This window comes from Sylvia atricapilla, chromosome 8 (genome assembly GCF_009819655.1).
Source record: "Sylvia atricapilla isolate bSylAtr1 chromosome 8, bSylAtr1.pri, whole genome shotgun sequence".
In the NCBI taxonomy this organism is placed as follows: Eukaryota; Metazoa; Chordata; class Aves; order Passeriformes; family Sylviidae; genus Sylvia; species Sylvia atricapilla.
The window spans coordinates 13,876,304-13,897,399 of NC_089147.1; the positions used below are offsets into that span (position 1 = coordinate 13,876,304).

The following is a 21,096-nucleotide window of genomic DNA, read 5'->3' on the forward strand; positions in this document are numbered from 1 at the left end:
GGGGACAAGAACATCCTTATGCTCAGTGTTATCATTCATGCTACCCGTTCAGCCTAAGTGGCTAACCAGCATTCAGCAAATGAATGCTGTGATTTGTGTGCAACCTTTGGTGCAATTCTCTATTTACAGAAGACCTTGTCCTCCTGAACACAGAGGAAAAAATAATCAGCAGCAGCTCTTCAGCACCATTTAACTAACCAAAGCAAGACCAGTAACCTTGGTCCCCAAAACAAGATAAAAGAGTTTTAAGTTGTGAACTGCTGCTCTAGCTGAACTGAGAAGCCAACACATACCAAATTATTACAGAAATCAAAGACAGATATAAGAACTTAAAAAATGGTGGGTGAAGATTTTAAGGAAAAGTTTGAAATAAAACCTTTCTAGGATCAGTAGCCAGAAGCATCCTGGCAAATGCTGGAAATCAAATGCACAGCTTTAAGCTGAGATTGCCTTGATGAAATGACAACAGGATACCTGATGTACACCAGAGGAGAAACTCATTCCCAGTAAAGAAATTCAAATATGCCCAGAAGACAGTTAGCTCAGGAAGAAGGCTGCCTAGAGAATAGATTAAGGCAGGATATGCAACAAAGCCCTTTCTGTTCAATCAAACCCAGACAGAAGTAAGTGCACTGCCCCAGTTCAAAGAAACCAAAACATAATTGTGCCCAAGGAAAAAACAATGGGGAGGCTTATTCTGGTTATGATCTAATCAAACACCTGCAGTCACATGAGGCTTCTGGAACTACGTCACCTGGTCAGGTTCACAGAAATCAGTAGAGAATCCAAGAGAGTTTGCACCCCTCATATAGCCATTACAGTCTTCTTTGGGATATAATGATTGCAGAATAACACAGAAATAAAACCAAATCAAAACTTACCAGGACTCTAACTGGAAGATCAAGACAAGTGAAAGAAGAACACAGACGCTCCAAAAGGCTAGGGAGCTTGGCATGCATTTTAATTTTCTTTTTTGATCTTTTACAGCAACTACCAAGCCAATGGCCTTTATGAATATACAGCCCTGGGTCTGATGCTTGCTGAGAAAAAAATGGATGCTAATCTAGCTCATGACTTTTTTTTTTTTTTTTTAATGATCAGAAATCTTTTTAAACTTGGTTTTCACAGCATGAATAAATTTAATTAAAGGAAGCAGCAAAACTAAATACCAATATGCTAAAAAACTGGCCACAAACCAACTGGATGCTTGTATTTAAAGTAAGTTAAATCAATATAGGACATGTTAGAGAAAACCAGCTAGGACTGGAGAAGGAAGGTATATGTTTGGAGGAGCAGACATTAGAAAGATCAGTTCCCTAGCTCCTACTAACATTTCAGCAATTAGTGGAAGTGATAAAAGGCAGTCATTCAGTAGCCTGAGGAGATGCAATGAAGCCAAGAAAGAGGAAACACTAAGTTCACCTGCTTGACTATATGTGGAAAATGAACTCAAGTCTGTTCTCAGGGAAAAGAAAAGCTTTTGAATACAAGCAAGAAGCCTGGACAGCCAAGAAACCCATTGAGCAAACAGCTGTTTGATTATTTGCACTATTTTGCAGCTCTTCAGAATGTTTTATGAACTAAGGACACTGGAATCAATAGACAAGATTTAAAACATGGGTTATTAAAGACTTACACAGAACACAGTTCTTCTCCTTTATTTTTGTGTTCTCTCTAATAATTTCTAATTCTCTACTTGTCTTTATGACTACTGTTGAGTCTTGAGCCAACACTTGCAGGCTTATCACAGTGACTCCAGGAGTCCTTTCCTGCAGGACATTATCTAGTAGACTTAAAACTATAGTCTAATGAATTCTGAGAGTCTTAAAAATTCAGTCTGCAAAAATGTCTTCTTAAGATAGAGCCCAAAAGAAAGAGAAGATGTACAGTCAGTTGGTTAGCTACAAATAGCTAGAAAAACTGTAGTAGCAGTATGCTAAGGTAGCAAGCTAATAAAGAGAGGTGAGCAGTGCTTGGAAGTTTGTGTGACTCAACCCATATAAAAGTTCTAGCTCTTAAGGCTTTTGCAAATCTGGAGTTGGAACAGACAGTTTTAAGCTGCTGGATGATCCTCAGAGACAGAAAATCCTGTTGTGGAAAGAAAACTTTGGCTGCAAAGTGTCTGCTCTAAGGCTGCAGTCCCTAAAGTTGTTTAAGTCAATCTAAGTGTAGGTCACCTAGCCTGCAATCCAGAGTCTGGAGTTCTTCTTTCAAAAGCATTCACTGCAGAAATAAGACATTCCACTGTGCAAGTCAGAAGTAGCTTTGTTCTGAACACAAGTACCGAGGGTGTTGGGGACCAAGCAGTACTGACATCAAGAGGGACTAAGAAGGTAAAGGAGGAGTAGAGATTTTTAGAATACTGAGAATGCAGCTGTGCAAGTCACGCTTATAAGAATTACAGCAGTTATGAAATTCCTACCAAGAAAATGGGATTAAATCAAATCTGTCCCAACAAAGTGGCTCCTCACAAACCTCAGACGCACTTTGGGATCTTAGACTAACCTGCATGGCATGGCCGAGGAAAAGGAATGGACAAAGTCTGTAATGAGGGCAGAAAAATGGAAACCAAACAATTTCTGATACGCTGAAGGAGTGAAGCTTGTTAACATTTTAATTTGTTGAACTATTCCCTTTTGTGCTGTTGGAATGTGTCATTCTTTTGAAACTCCATCTGGGCAATGACCAGAACTGAAACAGAACGAGACCATTAATGCTTGGAAGTGTCCATGGCCAACACAGAAAACGTTTTCTGCCTGCAAAACCAGAACTGCTTAAACTTGACTAAGTTAATTTAAAAGGAACACTTAAACGGCTATTGGGACAGATGGAAATGCAGAGGCTACTATCCAAGATAATCACTAGCAAGGGCAGGCCTGATGAGATGCTGAACACTGTAGGCTGAGACATTTTTTGACTGAAATGGAGATGTGCTGGAAAGCAGACAGTCAGCAAGGTGAAGCAGAGTGGGAACAGAGACTTGGGCATGGACCACACACAGAAAACAGCTCAGATGTTTCTGAGAAATCCAACTGTCTGCTGGTTATTACTGTCCTTCTCAGAGAAGGACATCCATGTGCAATCTCTGGAATAAACACAGAGGCCCCAAAGGTTGCTGACACTCATTTGTTTCTAGTCCTTTCTCCTTATACATGACAGAAACTATCAGAGCCCAAGATAATAGCTATGCCTCTGAAGAAGAATTTTTGGCATAGTTAAATGGCATCTTGCAATCAAAACATACTTGGAGAACAAAAAGGCCTTGTATGCCTTGGAACACAATGTTGATCTCGTAAACATTTCATCCACTTATGTCCTGAAAATATCAGACCTACCACCCCTTCAGCACCAGCACTCTCACAATTCATATGCTCCCAGCAACAACCTCAAACACTACAGGAGCCAAATCTCTTCAGAATGAGTAGCTGAGAAAGACTGAAAAGAAGCATCTTTCCTCTATGACAGCGAGATTTTTTCTCCACAGATATTCAGATGCTGGATGGGCAGGAAGGACGTGACACAAAGGTGAGGTTTATTGCTGACAGGCCAGATAAAATTAGAGTGCTGGCTGTATACCCACCACTGACAATCAAGGAAAAGGTGACTTGTGCTGGCACCTGTTCTCTCCAAAAGATGAGGAGAACAAAAGAACACAACCTATGCTTCCTTTCCAAAGAACCTTTAGCTGTTGAGTCAAGTTGAGCTGATCAGCAAGTTGAACAGCAAGCTGGTGAACTACTTGTACACAATGCCTGTTCTCTGAATCAAAAACATGCAACCTTTGCTGTCACAGCTCTAAACAGAACCTGCAGGCTATAGAGATGGGATATACTGAAGACTTAAGTAAAGATGATGCCACTGTCCTGGGGGTATGGAGCTGATCACCAAGCTTCTGCTTTCTCTCTATATTTCTCTTTTGCCATATTACATGGATCAGTACCTGCAGGATCTGTGATGGAAATATCATCTCCACTGTAATTTCTGCAGTGCTTGGAGAACACCATTGTTCTATAGCCTGAAAAACCCTGTGTGAGGATTTAATGCTCCCAAGTGCCTCTTGGACATCAAACATTTTGAAAACTATTAGCTCTGATGGGGTTTTGAATAAGGCTTAGGGAAGCTACTTGCTCAGTATTTCTTATGAGAAAAAGGTAGCTCTGATCTGTCAGAACGAAAATTACTGAGGAAGAGGAGGAGAAGGAGAAAGAAAGTCCACACAGCCCACATTGCCTGCAGGCAAGGAAATGAGATTTGATTTACTCTGTGATCCAGAGGTGTGTTCAATTTCAACTTGAATTTCCACTGCATAAATTCAGCTTGGCTGAACAATGTCCCCATTAGAGACTGTCCAAAGCAATGTAAGATGATCCACAAATGATGTTTGAAGCTGAAGGTTCAAAGCCTTAGTGAGGTGGGGTTTTTTTGCATATTTTTGCATGAGCAACCCATCAACTCATGTCTTCCCACAAGTTTGAAGAAGATAATATAAAGAAAGCAATTAGATACAGTGCATTCACAACTCCTTATTGTTGCCAATTAATCAATTTATTTATTTAGTTCACTGGTTTAATTTCCTCTTCCTACGCCACAGAGAACAACTCTGGGTCTATTTTCTATGAGTCAAAGGGATTAGATGACAAGCTGAAGTCACTCACTAAAAGGGCTTGAGGGCTCCAGTTCAGGGATTAATAACTCAGCAGCTTTTTCTCCAGATTTTAAAACCTTTAATTTGTACTGCATCAGCTGGTAGTTTTATTTGCACAACTATTTTTGTTTAAATGGGAATCAAACCCTGCTCTTCCCAAAATGCTGCTGCATTGCCCTCTTGGTATTATTCTCAAATCCAAATTTTTGACTATACGTAAAGAGGATTTCATGCTAGCTTAGCAAATTTCTTAAGAAACTGCACCTTATACTAATACACAAGTTCAAGTTCTACTTGGCTTCTCCTGACTAACCAGGCATATATCAGCTGAGCAGTCCCCTCAGGAATTCACCACCACTAGAAGGCTTGGGTGGAAGCTTTGGACCAGGTCTCTCTGTCTTCAACTCCCTCTCACATTTCAGAGAAGCTCTAAAAAATGTTTCCCTGCATTTGACCACATAGGAACACACTTTAAGGATTAAGTAAAGGAACCCATTCTCACCCTCAGCTAACACAGACTATATTGGTACCACATTTACACTGCTAAGAAAGCCAGTGGCAGAAGCTAAAAGGAGTCACATTTTTAATTACCCTGTAGAGACTCTGATCTTACAGTTCTAAGTATCATTTGCTAAAGGGAGTTTCAGCGAAATAGTGCTATAATTTAACCCCAACACTTATTTCATCTTAGACTGTATGAATAAAACACAGAAGCAAGTCTGCAGGTTGAAAAATTCAGGTACTTTAAAGGTCTAGAGTTCCTTATAGCCTGAACTGGCCTGACTAAGGAAAGACTAAATTTCTTCCATATGCCTTTTTAAGGCCCAGCTTGTGACTGTGCCTCAAGCTTTTATTTGGTGTATTTTCACAAACTGCAATAAGTTGAGCTGTTCACTTTGTTTACTGCTTCTAGACAACAACTGCCATCTACAATCAACTCAGAGAGGACAGCAGGGCAGGGCTGGCAGCAGCCACAGGATGCAGCATAGCAGCAAGTGATGGCTGTGCATTAGGAAAGGTGCCATCATTTTTCCTTCTCAACTCTAAAAATGTGAAAGACACTAATTAACAGGCTACTCAAGGCACGCAAAAAAAAGATATCCCTAGTGTCTTGTTATGGCCCAATCCTAAGATGACTACCAAGGCTTTAGGAACCTATTGCACTCTCCTACTCACGAGTCTCAAAAACTGATAATAGAAAGAATTTGAACATCACAAGAACTGCAGAACTGAGAAAAGGAAAAAAAGAAATAAAGTGACCTACTTTATATTCTGTTATCGTATGTTGAAAGAGACCGAGTCATAAAATGCCAGAAAGGCACATGTAAAGGAATCCTCTCAAATGCATGCACTGTCAGCAGTGTGATGGCATTCAGCCACCCACAGAAAAAAACAAGAGCAGGAAAAAAAACTCCAGTCGAATACTGTGCTAGAACAACAGTTCAGTACCCAGAGAGTAGGGAATATACTGTAGGAACTACAGAGAACATAAGAAGCCTGAGATCTGAAACGCTACTCGCCCATAAGCAGGCTTATTAGAGCCTCTGTCAGGAAGGGACACTGAGCATCAGAATGATCCGACTGCCTTTTCCAAGAGAAAGTGACAGAGGACAGCTGTCTTAAACATTTTGCGGCAATTTCTCCAGCATCTGTTCTTGACTCAGGTACAAGTGACAAGGCAGAAAAGAATGTGCAGCAGTCTGTAAACACCCAGGTACAACTGTGTAAGGTGACTGCAGAGGGTTAACAGCCCAGAGTCTGGATTAACCTTTTCAATAACAGTTCTGTTAAGCACTGGAAAGTAAGAGGCTGGGGGAGAGTGTAGGCAGGTGATTTCAACCCTCCATCCCCCAGGTTTCTACAGATGAATACCATAAAAATAAAACCACCTGTTCCCCAGAAAAATCTGCAGACTTTTGCATCATTCTTTCCTAAAGCAAAGATCAGGATCCAGCCAACTGGCCATTTTCCTTCAAGCATCTTAACCTGACCTTTTCCAAATTCATCACAGAGGAAGGTCTCCCTGACATACTTAAGCTGAAGTCACGCTGAGTTATGATCTCATGTATGAAAAACATGGCAGCTTCAATCCTCATGTCACCACAGAACAGTTACCTGCATCTTCAAATTATACTTCACCCAACTGAAGGGTTTCTGGGTGACAATGAGGGACAAGGTTATCCCTTAAGCTAACAAGACCTGATGTTAACAACTAACTTCCTGAGCAATTAGGACAGAGTGATCAGTGACCAGTTTTTATATGCTAAAACATTTGATATGACACTAACTGTCTAGCCCCAATATTGCTTAGTCCTAGTTCTGATGCATCAACACACTAAACAGCAACAGAAGCAGTTTAGAAATTTAGGCCTCAAGCAGTCCAGGAATATTATCCCTCTGGGCACTACCGAGGGTGGAAAGCTCAGCAAAATCTGCATGATGTGGAAAACTGTCATCAACCAGAGAAATTAAGGTTCAGACCATGTTAATATTCTCCCCTGCAAAAAGTGTGTCATGCTCAGGTATCTGTGAAGAGATGAAGTATTACTGCAGCTTTCTTTTTATTTTTCTGAGATAAGGAATTTAGCCCAGCAACAGACCTAAGTTTTCTTTCTATGCCTGTAAAGTGACTTGTAGGTGGTGCTGTAATTAAATAGGTCCATCCCTTAAAATAGAAAAGCACATCTTTACAGCTGAGGTGAGAACTAAGACTCTGTAGTGAGATGCTTCCATCAAGTCACTAGTTTTCAGGAGCATTAATGACAGGGTAGAAAATTCCCAGCAAAGCAGCCTGGATGGAAAAAATTAAAGCAGACAATCAAAGTCCAAGTTCCAGCATGCTTACCTCAGCTCCCTCAAAATTCACATTTCTGTTTTCATCAGTGGAAAGATTGTTCTTGTTCTAGTGTTTCAAGATGTTCAACAAAAAGAGCACTTACTGCAAATGAAACACAGCCTTAAGAACCCTACACTGCAGTTCACAGCTACCTTTTTTAAGAAATGAAAGGGACAAAAACCCACTTGCAGATACCATCACATAAAGCTCCATCTCCACATAAAGCTCCATGTTCTGTTTTGTAAGTTGTTTATAAAATGACAGATAAACTTTGCAGTGACAGAGACAGATAATGTTTCCTGCAAGGTGGACAGATGCCTGACTCCTAACCACCACCATAATATAGCTGAGAAGAGGCTGGTATCTAGGTTTGAGGAGGGGTATATGTATTTCCAGAGCAGTAGAGAACTGGAAAGAGAGACTCAGTCATTAATCAGCCAGCTAACCACACTCTTCCTTTAAACACTTGAAAGAGAACTGCTGGCAGAAGGAGTGACATCTCAGGGCTCTGTCTGACTCTCAGATTCACATATGGAATGATCTGTCCTGGGTTTGGAACATTATTTGTCACTGAACTAGCAGAAGGCTGAAAAGTACAATGCATTACCTAAATGAAAAAGACTGGTGCCTTACTTGCAGGAAGAGCAATCGTTTGGTTTACAATATGCTGAAGAAATATAACCAAAGGGGAGTTGATAGCAGTGCCCAGATTCTTACAGTATTCCCACGATACTGTTACTTCCAGCCTTCCATTGTGTTAAACACGCTCCTGGGGCTTCAGGGCAGCTCAGTTTGCTCTGAAAAAGGTATTGCACACCTTCCTAAAGACAAAGCACCCCAATGAAGAGTTAGCCAGCCACCTCATGTCAGCTCCCTGATGCTAAATCTCATTGCTATAATGATGCCTTGCCTGTCCCTGCAAGCAGCTGTCACTGTCTCAGAGACAGAGGCTCGTTCATGCCATCACAAGAGGGAGAAGCACTCATAAGAACTTCTACAGCTTTCACACAGGATCCAAACCCAGCATTTTCTGAGCAGTCAGGAAGCCACAGACTATGATTTCAACAGCATTCTCTGTGTGTTTTTACATCCAACTCAAAAACAAATGCAGTCTGCCAAATTACAGCTGCTGAGGAAAACGCACTTGGGAAACCATTATAGGGTTTGTGCACAAATAAGCCTTCAGCACGACATTTCATTAGGGGGGTTCTGCACACAGTGCCACTTTGTGGCAAAGTTTCCAACTATGAGATTAAGGCATATGGCAGGAGTCACTGGAAACAATGTTATTACGTGACAGTCTGCACATTACAGCCTTCTCCAATTGTTGAGATTTTCCATGCTTATCCATCTTACTGCCAGAGGTCATCCTAACTAGGACCTGTTTTCATAGAAGAGGAAAGTTTGCTAGTTTAAACTAACATTGATACAACTGTGACACACCAGTTAACACTAATAAAAGTGACGCTGACTGGGTCGCATCAGCTTCTTCTAAAACTGTATGTACTGTCAGACAATGCTTCACAACAATTTACCAGTTACTTGTCTGGGAGACCAGAATACATCTTTCCTCTGAGAAATTCTTGCTGTGAAGCAGTTATTGGTGGAGAATGTAAATCCACAGATCGGAAAATGTGAAAGAAGAACTCTTCCAAACAGGTGCTCAGGTGAAAGCAAACACAGGGCTATGAATTAATGCTTCTGCAGGCCTACACCCTTGCCAGCTATGAGGCAGATGCTGCTGCTCAAACAGGATGTGCTGCCAGCAATACTTAGCTCCCCAGGAGCTTATTTGTGCTTTAACTGAGCCATAGGGGAATCCAAAGGCCCTCTGACTAAGGCAGTGGAATTGATTTATAGCTTCTGGCACTTGGCTGATGAAGCACCTTCCCCAGCTTCCATCTCTCCAGACAGCCATTCCCCCAGCTTGCTGTCTTTTGAGTGGCACATCTTGGTTACCTGAGCAATCCCACTGCCTGCCTCAGATCTCCCATGAAGACAGGAAGAGTGACACACATCAGGGATGCCATCCTCTCCACTATTAAAAGGTTTGCCTTTGAGATCCCTACTGTGGCAATAAATTTCTGTACGTACTGTCTACACATCCAAATGTAAAGTGTCAGAGAGCCAAAAAAACTAATCTTCCAGCTGAGTGGAGCTCTGTTCAGATGTGGCACCTTTTGGCTCAGCAGCATTTACTCTCCTGCTCCAGAAGGGGTGGGGACCACAAAGCTCCATTTGTTTCCCACTTTGAAATCAGAGCAATGACCCAATTTATCACTTTTGGGAAACAGCTGCAGCTCCAGCTAGAGGATCCAGAAAACGAAGGCAGAAAAACATAACCTGTAACAGCAAGATACTATCAGAGAGAAGGAAGAGTACCAGTCTCTAAGGGCAGGAGTTTTAACCTAAAGAAGCCCCAGAATGAGCAGGGCTGGGAGTCACTGCAGTCGGTCTCCTTTTGTGAGAGGAAAATGTGACTCCAGGAGTGGATGCTCACAGCCACACTGCTGTCTGTAGCTGGCACAGCAGGCTGTAGCCTGTCTGCTTTTAGGACTTCCAAGCAGAGGGATGAGTGAGTATAAGGAAGCTTAGGGTGGAGCTCAGGACCAGAGCAACAAATCATAGTGCTATAAATCCAGCTCTGCAGAGGATGACCAAAGAAGTTTGTACAGGCATTATGGCAAAAGCCAACACCTATTGTTCCTGTTTCACAAGGGATTAAAGAACCTTCTCAATCTGAAGTTTTACAAAATGCAAATCGAATTGTGCATTCTCACAAGCCAGACGTTGACAGCTTCTGCTTTAATCACAGATGTGCAGAGTTGTAATTTAATCTTTATAAATGCAGACTGTTTTGATCATTCTGTTGCAATCCTCTGTGGAGCTTCCCTGCCCTATACAGACACTTAACAGTGACGGGAATCCGTAACACTGCTCTGCACTTCCTCAGCAGCCTTCCCTGACAGATCACACAGCACTTCAAATGCTGCCTGGCTCTCCAAGGGCTCCCCACTGGCTTTCCTTACTTGGGAAGACAGGGCTCAAGGTTTGCTCAAAGCAGCACAGTGACAGCAGGAAGGAGTTCAGACCCCACCTTGCAGCCCCTTCCTCTAGTTCCACCCCTTCCATAGCCCCTTTTCTAGGTTTAGAAGCAATAAAAAGCAAGTACAGGCAAAAGAAGCATATATAAAGCAAATCTGCCCAGCATCTGAGATGTGTTCTGTGAAAAAAACTCACTGGTAAAGAGGACAAGCACTGGAACTAGAGCAACATCAGCCTGTCTCCACAATGTGGACTGGGAGCTTAATACAAAGTTGAACCTATGGTTCATGCTCAGTACACTCCCAGCTGTGAATCAGGTTGGGCTTGGAACTCACACCACTGAGTGTAGCTTCTGTAGCCCCAGCACAGAGACTTATCTAGCTCCAGGAGGCTCCACTCAGTGGCAGCCAGCCTAGAGTAGCAGCTCCCCAAGGCAGCTCTTCCAAGCTAAGACCCAAGCAATCAGTGGTCACCTGCACTTCTGCAGTCTTTGGGCCCTTATCTGTCCCTGTTGTAGTGACAAAGCCAAGGGAGGAGGTGAAAACAGCCATAAAAGTTGAGGGCAAACCTTGCTTTGAAGTTTAATTAACTTACTTCTGTTACTAGTTTGTACTTCAAGGCAGTCCCTTCTCTGCCCAAGAGGGCAGCTCACAAAAGTGGTGGAAGCAAGACATGCCTCAGCATCTGCAGTGCACAAAGGGTGAAAAGACTCCTCTGCTGCAGGAGTAGCCAAGGTTTTTTGGGGTCACTCTGTCTCTGAGGCCCAGAGCAGCTAGAAGTGCCATCAACAGTAAGAGGCAGGATGTTGGGACATCTTTGTGTTGAGCCGGAAGAAAGGGAATGGAAGAGTTTCTCCCATTTCTTACTGGAATAGGGCTGCATCATTCCAGTAGCAGCTGTTTTTAAAAATCAAAGTCCTTCTTTTGTCTCTCTAATGGCCTAGCACAGTTGTCCTCCCTCCTCCACTGACGCACAGTTTACTGCATTCTGCATGTTAATAAAAGGCACTACACAGCACAATGTCACTGCTCCAAAGCTCACCTCCAGCTTCAAATCTCCTTGCTGCAAAGCTGATCAGACCTTGGAGCCTGTTCAGACCCATTCAGTCTGGCATACTGCATAAAGCAGTCTGAGATGTTAGTAAATAGCAGGGACATTTCTCTGATAAAACAAAAAACAACAGAAGCAACAACATCACAAAAAGAGGACGATAGCTAAACCAGAGAAAACTCCCATCAGCTAAGCAAACCAGCAATTTGCCAATTCCAGAAGACTTTTTATATAGTTCCCTTCCAATTTCGCCCGGTGCAGCTCCGCTCTTTCTATTTAAATGATAAAATCTGTTTCAAGCCATTAGTCATGAGTAGGTGTCTATAATGAGACCATGAAAGCCAACATCCCTGTCTCATTTGCAAAGACACGATGACTTTAAATTAAGTCCTTGCCTTGGTGATCCCTCCTTAGCTGGAGTTTCACATTCCCACTACTGTGTGCAAGAAAACACTAGCAGGCTTGAGACCTTCTACCCCAAAGCTCACTGCACTTCAGAAGTGAAGCACCATTATGCCAAGACCATTACAAAGTATTTCTCAAGTCCTCACAACATGTTATATTAATGTAAGAGATTAGGTGGATTTACTGTGATAGTACCTAGAACTGACAGTACTCAGCATTTAAAAAATATCAAACGCAGACATTGCCAAGAGGCTTTTAACACCACTGCCAGCAGTGCTAAAAAAAGACAAAGCATTTGGTATCTGCCAGTGGTTTTGCTACTAGTTATGGAAACCAGAATAAACTGAATAAACCCTGACATCAATGGCTCGGAATTAAAACATTTTAGGGCACCTAAAACCCTTTTGTGTCTTTCTATGCAGGTCACTTGTGGAACCTTTCTTGAGCAGCACTGCAGGTTAGTCCCTCAGAGCCTTCCCAGGTAACTGAAGGCCATGTGGATTGGGCTGGCAAGGAGGAGCATTCAGCAATTGAGGTATGACCTCAGTGAAAGGGAAATGGCTTTGTGAGATGGCCTGACCAAACTGGATTGCAGTTACTGGCAGTGCTGGGTTAGTGGTTGGACTAAATGATCGTAAAGGTCTTTTCCAACCTGAAACAATTCTACAGTTCTGCCTGAGTTACAAAGGTACTACAATATGAAACAACCCAAGTATTACACTCATTTGTCACAATTTCAGAAGTGATAGAGTTGTCCTGTTTTTCCATCACAATCCGTTCTGGCTCCCAGCACTTTCCATCTGCAATTACCAGACATAGAACAGGTGTTCACAGCAGTCTCTCACACTGAACTTTACCTCTGTAGTTTTGGAGATGCCATAATGTCCCCAGTGTGGCTGGGAAGAAAGAGGGGCTTCCAGTAAAAAAAGCACCGAGATGGTCCTGACTAACAAGCATTATCAGTCCTGTGTATCTGACATCTCAATTTTAAGACCCTTAGAGAGGAAATCAAGAAGAGAAAAAATGCCAAAGAAAAAACAAGACCTTAGTGAGCAAATTTCTAACTGGCACAAGACTTGATTGGCATGCAAGGCAGCACAACAAATTCCCACTCAGGGAAGATTCAACCAAAACTACTGGGTTCCTCTCACTTTAGCCTTTCTTGAAAGCTGTGCTACATTGCTATCAGGCAGAGAGCTGCCTTCTTACAAACAGGTGCCCTTTCACACCCAGAAAAGGGCAGATGTGAGACCCCACCCAGACCACTCATGCTGTGTTTTCATCCTTTCTGTTTGTCTGCATTTGCTCTTCTGAAGCAACTCTTGTGTTGCTGTTTCTTCACTGCCTTAACCCTGTTCTCTACAACTGCTTATGCTAGAAAATATTTTGGGAGCTTCTCAGATCAGATATGGCACTGAGAAACTCTGCTGCCTCCAACATATTAAGTACAAGGCAGTCCAGTCAGCTGGAAAGTAGAGATAAGCCTATGAATTCATTTCATAAAAGGCTATTTTGCCCTTTTACTCAAGAATGTACCAAAACCTCTTTGAAGACATGGGAATAATCACTTGCATGGAAGAGCTAAAATTACATTGGCAGTTAATGGCCAACCTCATCTTTCTGACTCTGTAGCATCTTTCAGTCCCTTAAAGGATGTGCAGGGAGGAACCAAATGTGTTGAGAGAGAGAATACCACAAAACAACAAATTAACACTGAAGTCAGCTTTAACAAATTAGCAAGTCAGGAAAGATGCCAATAACTGGCTAAAGACATTCCCTGCTTCATGGTGAAGAACTACAGCAAGGTCAAAACTAGGAAGGACTCCGTGTTTGCCTTGGCAAGGAAATTATTTGCAGGAGGGCACTGAGGATCCTATAGCGTTTATGGACTGAAGAGGCGCATTGTTCACGTGCCCCTGAGAATCTCCCACCCTTTACTGGAGAGAATATGGGATGGAAAAGGTCTTTTCCCAGTATTTCTGATCAGAACATTGGATAAACCCCTTAACACTAGATAAACACCACAACAGTTAGCAAAGCAGTTCCATTAGGTCTTACAAATGTACTTGCCTAGACCAGAAACATGTATATTTAGACTATGGTTTCTGGAAATCTCTAGGGCTGAGAACATACAGTGCCATTAATAACCTATGCTAAAAGCAATCCCATGCCCATCATTTTTAAGGGCCTACAAATCCCCCCAGCATGTAATATCATTAAAATTAATGCTTGTAAATAAAAAAAGGAGAAAGCACTCAAATTACAGACTTAGAATACTAATAAATGGACATTAGTAATTAACAAGGTAATAAAGGCTTCAATACAATTAGGAAAAGAAAAAGATAAAGCAAAATCTTTTTCAGCTGATTACTTACCTATGTTTAAGGATATTAAAATATAAAAATTAATAAATAAATAATCTGACACATTTACAGGGTGCCAGAACTTAGCTTCAGGTGAACTTGAAACAAAGCAGAGCAGCTGGAAATTCCCCTTCAGACAAAGCTATGTGAAAGACATACCTGCCTGATTAGCAGGAGATTCTCAGATACCACAGAGGCGTGTAAGCAGCGATATGAGAATCTGGTGAAAGACTGGTCTCTGAGAAGGAAATCTTCATTAAAAGCAAAGTTTCACCCTTAAAATTCTAAAAACAAATATTTTCAGTAAAGAAATACCAGTCTCCTGAAACTACGGGAATAACTCAAAGGAGAAAATGACCAGTCCCAAATGTAGTATCTGTGTGTGGACACACAAGCTGAATGTCAGTATTAAATATTTCAATGTGGTACACTTGAAAAGACAGGGCTATAAAAGATGGTGGATTCTGTATAGAAAATATTTAAGGAGAGCAGAGAAATGGGTAATTAAGTGAGCATACAAATTAAAACAAAGGTACAGCTGGAAGGAATAACAAAAAAAAGGAAAGAGACTGCAGCAGCCAAAAGGCAAGCTTGGGCCTTCCCACACACATGCTGAACAGCTCACACAATGGAAACAGCAAATTCTGTCAGCCCACAAAAGCCAGACCCTGGGCTTGATTTGGGCCACCTACCAGTATGTCTCATGTACTTAGAGCTACTGACAGAGGAGAAACCACAGTCCAAACACACAGACCTGAGCTCACTGGCATAACTGAAAGTGGAAGCAAGAAGTCTCCATCTCTCTCCTCCTTGTGCAGTAAATTGCAGAATGCTGAATAAATACCCTGGGACCACACACTTCTTCACCACAGTGACATGTCCCTTATTTCTCTGCAGTTCATCTGGGACTATTACTGCTTTAGTTTGTTTGATGTTCTCCCTATGCTGAGAAAAAGCATGAAGGGAGAAAAGAGAAATCTGTCTGTCTTTCAACTTCCTAATCATCTTCCTCAAAATGCTTCATGCATCAGCACTGATTTCATTATCTGCCTGCTGCTAGGGATTTTATTTAAAGAATAACACACAAGGAAGAAAGGATTTAACCTGACCTCCCTGAACTGCTGGGGGATGAATACTACACAGAGCTGACAGTGAAAAGCTCATTTCCTTTCTCAGACTCAAAGACTATACAAAATTCCCCTCTATCCAAGCCTCCAGTTTTAAATTGGGCTATCAAAGGCTTTTCTTTTTTAGAGGCCTGGGTTGATGTAATCACTGAATGAATGATCAATGAATGAGGATTGATAACAAACCATCACAAAGCATAGCTGTGGATACAGTGATTCTCAGAGGCAGAACAATAAGGAAAAATTGAGTAAATTAAAACCAATGTTCTTCTACCCAACTGTACCCAGAAGAGAATAAAAACCAGTAAGGGCCACCTTTTCTCCCCCACTGCATCAGTACAGCATTCATCCCAAGTCTTTGGGGTGTTACATATTACAGATCAAGTAGGTTAATAAATGAAAAGGTTAGTGGGAAACATGGAAGAGTATAATCAAGAAATAGTGAAAATATCATGGACGGAAAGAGAAATGAATTGCAGAGCAGGATACAGTCAGGACCTTTTAGCAAGCACAAGTATGGGATCCTATCTAGTGGAAGAGGCAATCGAAGGTGACTTGAATGAAACCTGTCCTGGACTGCATAAACCATTTCCTCTCCAGAAGGTCAAGAGTTGCTGATGCAGTTGTGTCTAGGATGATCCCCCAAGTGCTCATGGCAGCCCTGTATTTTGTCCACCACATGCTCCTGTAGAGTCATTTATCTCTCCAAGAGTGATTAATGTATAATTCTGATATTTTATTTTGGGAAATAGGCCATCTCTTCCATTCCTGAGACCACTCACAGTAGCCTATTTTCAAAAAGCCATATTTACAAATTTATGCAATACAAGCAGAACACAAAGATAGCAAACCAGGGCAATTTAAGGAAGGGAAACTTAACACAATCACCCTCTTTATTAAAAACCTCTGCTTTTTAAAATCTAACCCAACTGAATTCAATTGCCCTAGAAAATTTCCACTAGCTGTTGTCAGAGTTCTAGGTCCCCAATATCACCAAACGGAAAAAATCAAACTATGCTCAACAGTTCTTTGATAACTAAGTTCACTGCCAAAAACTTCCCGTCCCATTCTAAATGCCATCATCCTCACAGTCTCCAAACACACTTGATGACAATGCTGAATATTTTTCTTCCTTCTACATTAGCGGGCCCAAAATCTCTCTATGTGGTGGCAAAATTGGCTAAAGCAATTCTTGCTTTTTTTTTCTCTCCCTAGCATCTGAACAAGGCACATGAGAGTCCTGTTTGCATCTCTTACTGCTGCCACATCATCAGTCCCAGTGAGCACTCCTGAACACCCATATTCCAGAGGTCAACATGAAAAAAGACCACAGCATGCCTGGCTTACCTGATCCTCGGAGAGCTGTGATATGTGATTCACTGCAGCATAAGACTCTATCTTCGGGTTGAAGTGATTGATGATGGCTCTGAAACAAAGGAGGGAAATTTTCAGAGGTCTCAGGAACAGCTTAGAGATGCAGCAGAAACTTCCTGACAGTCTGAGCAGGTGCATGTGTAGCCAGTCCTGCAAGAAATTCCTCTTCACCATGAAGTCCTGTTTGCTTTGCCAAAAGCCTGCTCCCTGCTGAGGCCAGTGCAGATCCTGACACAAGCTTGCTGGAAATCACAAGCACAGGCACTGTCCTACACATGGGTGCATTTGTCCCAGTAGATACTGGACTGTGCTTCCCGCTCTGGCAGATGGAATTGCTGGGAACAGGCTGCAAATTGCTCTGCATTCCAGCTGAGCGGCAGCAAACATTACTGCCCCATCCTGCTCAGGGAACTGCAGCTCCTCAGTGTTCGCCTGACATTGTGTGGAACTTTGTTGCCAGATATGATGAAGCTGATGGTTTATTGCTTTGAATTTTCACTCTGTTTAAAACATTGTAGCTGGCTTTTACTTGTAGTCATCCATCACCACAACCACTACATTTTGAATTCTTACCATAATGACTTCAGTCCTCATCCACAGTTTAGAGCATTAGAGATAACTTATGTCAGTGTCCCAAACACAGCAGCAAATAGTGGTCACTCCTGCTCTTATCCCTCATTTCTCTCACTAGCTGTACCAATCTGCACCACTCCCTTTCCCTTCTAGGTGGATCTAGAAGCAGATGTGAGAAATCTAAAATTGAAAAGTAAAATAACAATTGGGGGAAAAACCCACACCAAACTACAGCTGGAGCATTTCCTTGGCATTCCTTCAACTTGTCAGGTGCTGCTGAGAAGATAAATGGCAGGACAGTAAAGACTCCCTGGGACAGAGTTTGTAACTGCTGTAGTTGGGACACTGCTCAAGAGACCCACTGCTGAGGTAAATATTCATCATGGGAACAGGCCATGTCAGTGCTTAGCACAGAGGAGTTCTGACTGTGCCTGAAGAACACTTGCTCAGCCAGACTACACTGCAGCAGCAGTCAGGGCTTCCACTCTCATATTCATCAGCACGAAAATTCACTCCAGTTCTCTCTGTTGTACTCTAATGGGTTTCCTCCTCCCCACTCCCCCTGCAGAAGGACTTTCAGCTGCTTTCTCCAGACCTCATCATGCCTAAGAGCTTGTGCCCCAGTCTAGGAATATGTGATAATCAGTGGTGTCAATCAAAGCAAGCAGATAAAAACCTACCTAGAAGCATCCTTACTTCTTTAAATACTCAGAAAAAGTGTGGAAGGTGTGGAGAGTGGGAGTGGGAAAAAAAAAAAAAAAGAAAAAACAAAACAAAAAAACCTCCAACCCAAACAGAATTTGCAATTCATAGGCTCAAAGAATTGTTTCAGTAGTAGGGGGGCCTTTAAAGCTCATCTAGCACAACTCCCCTGCAATGAACACACATCTTCAACAAGACCAGGTTGCTCAGAGCTCCATCCAACCTGACCTTGAATGTATCCAGGGATGAGTCATCCACCCTGCTCCAATGCCTCACTACCCTCATTGTTTAGAACTTCTCATATATAATCTATATCAACTATCCCAGTTAAAACCATTATCCCTTGTTCTGTTGCAACAAGCGCTACTAAAAAGTTTTTCCTAAGCTCTCCTATAAGCCCCCTTTAAGTACTGAAAGACTGCAATAAGGTCTACCCACAGCCTTTTCTTCTCCAGCTCTCTCAGCATGTCTTTACAGAAGGGTTCACCCCTCTGAACACTTTCATGGCCTCCCCTGCACTGGCTCCGACATGTCCATGTCCTTCCTGTGCTGAGGACACTAGAGCTGGACACTGCACTGCACTCCAGGTGGGGTCTCAGAGAGCAGAGCAGCGGGACAGAATCATTTCCCTCACCCTCCTGGCTGTGCCACCTTCACTGCAACATTCCCAGCCACACCTCATCAACACACCAGGTGCCAGTCAGCACACAGGGCCAGTCACTCCTGCAGCTGCTCCTACAGCATCCATACACATTTGGCACAGGGAGACTTTTGCCTTCTCACCAACCTTGACAGTTACATCCAGCAAACAAATTCCCCGGCGCCTCTACCAGGCTTCCCATAACCCCCTTCCCTCTGGAGAAGGACAAACACACAGGCTGAGACCTGCCCAGACTCATCCCATTTCAATGTGATCAGAGTCACAATCACACTGTCCATTACCCAACCCCTTCAAACACTCTGGTTTTCAAGCTGCATGTTTCATGCCTGGCTGGAGTTGTATTTATACTCCTACAGGACACCCTGCAAGTTATTGAAAGAAAATGGAACACTGACTTACAACTTCTGGCTTGACAGAAGGTTTGGCAGCTCAGAGAGATTCAGTGCACTCACATGGTTCCAACATTTACCAGGGAACAGATTTAGCATTCATTTGTACCCACTGCTGTGAAGCACATCAACATGGGCTGCCTGCTCACAAGTCCCTGCTTGGATCTGAGCTAGTGGAGCAGCACCTGCAATCACAGCTGGGATTCACCCAGTGAAAGCAAAACCAGCAACCAGCTGCCACTGCAATAAGAATCAATAGACATTAAGGAAGGAAAAGAATTCAAGTCTTCTTCCTCATTTTCCAAAAGGTGAATGGACAACTCCTCAGTGATTAGATGAAGTTCAGCTGTTTAATTTGTTTTAACTACAAAGAATTCCTCCCCAGCCTGACCATCTGCAGAGCTGTTTTCATGAACCCACAGGCAGCCTGGGGCAGAGAAGCATGAAGAGCTTGGATTCAATCCTGGCTCTGTGTAGCCAGGTTCTTACTGCCCAACACACCCACCAAGGCCAGACTCTTGCACGTGGTGCAACTCCTTCTCACTCATCTGCTATGAGAAATTCCATTGCTATCCAGGCCAAAAAGCATCTTTCTGCATCAGCTACTCTCATACACCTCTGCTATTCTTCCATCTCTCAAAACATATCTTGTCCCTAGGGCATGATTTTAGCAACTGGCCTCCTGGGATATTCACTGATTAACAGCTGAAATTCACTTTGCAGTGATGCCTCTTCACTGGCATTTGATCCTGGACACAACGGGAGACGAGAACTTTGAAACAGTTTCCCTGGTACTGACAAAGGAACTGATGGTTCTGCCACCATTAGTTCCCACACCAACACATAACAGCTGATCCTTAGCAATGATTTATTTTTACACAGTGATTGCCTCAATTATTGCCATACCAGCTAGTATCTTTGGGGAGGGGGCAGAGAGTGGTTAAGGCACTTAGAAAAGATTTGTGATTATGTGTTTTACTGAGATCTTCATATTGATCATGAGGGGAAAAAAAAGAAAATCCTTGTGTTTGGTATTCATGAAGCATGAACATCTTCAATGCATTTGTAAAGTAAGGAAATGGTGAAGTGTCAGCTGAAAGACAAAACGCTGCAGTTCCCACATAGCCTTCCACAGTATGTGCACTTAGATGTTTCCACGCTGCCAAGTCCCTCTGTGGGGCTGGCTGCCATTTGTCATACACATTCCACAGCACTTTGGGACACAATTCCCCAGGGATTGAGAGATGTCACTTCAGCAACACTGCCTCCTCTGACAGATACACAGTTCAGCAGTGAACTGACAAGAGGAGAGTGTCACTGGACAAAGGAAGGATGCTGAATAAACAGAAGGCTCAGGAATTAAAAAACTGGCTCCCAGTGTCTTGTCTTGAGGTTAATGCTTAGCGCTCTAAGGCAGATCACAAGCCATCTCCACATTCTTTATTCCTCAGTCTCCTGGGGAGACATGTTGATCTCTCAGTAAGTACATGAGGCATAGCAGTGGTCTCCAAAAAACATACATCTCACATCACTTCTTCATGCAGCTCTTCAAGCTACCTACACACCACGATGCCAGAAACATGTAGAGACACATATGAATGAATCTGCATATTTCTCAGGATGAACAACCTAGGACACTTGCTTTTTATGTATGTTTGCATTTATTGCATATTTATTGCATTCATTTAATTCTTCACAAAGAGGAGAATAATTGCAGGAAAAATCGCCCCGATTCAGAAACCTCCAAGTGCAGATGAATCATTTATCTGTACTAGCTGTATCAATCATGTTATTAGACAGCAGAAACGGGTCCCACTGTAACAGGTATTTTACCAATCCTAGAGTAGTGGAAAGCCTCTGTCCCAGGGCCAATGCAAGAGGACAGGGAAAGCACACAAAAGCGCATTGGCAACAGAATATGTAACA

The 21,096-nt window shown here is 42.6% G+C and overlaps 1 protein-coding gene across 3 annotated transcripts in view; it reads right to left on the minus strand.

The window, feature by feature from the left end:
- Positions 1-21,096, minus strand: part of ARMH3 (armadillo like helical domain containing 3) — a 123,246-nt gene that overhangs the window by 17,070 nt on the left and 85,080 nt on the right. For 2 of the 3 annotated variants that reach the window (XM_066323701.1, XM_066323702.1), the window contains one exon: positions 16,819-16,897. In XM_066323701.1, coding sequence (XP_066179798.1) covers positions 16,819-16,897 — 79 coding nt within the window. Of the gene's footprint in view, positions 1-16,818; positions 16,898-21,096 lie in introns of those variants that run through there. The other variant, XM_066323703.1, reaches the window with a different exon arrangement.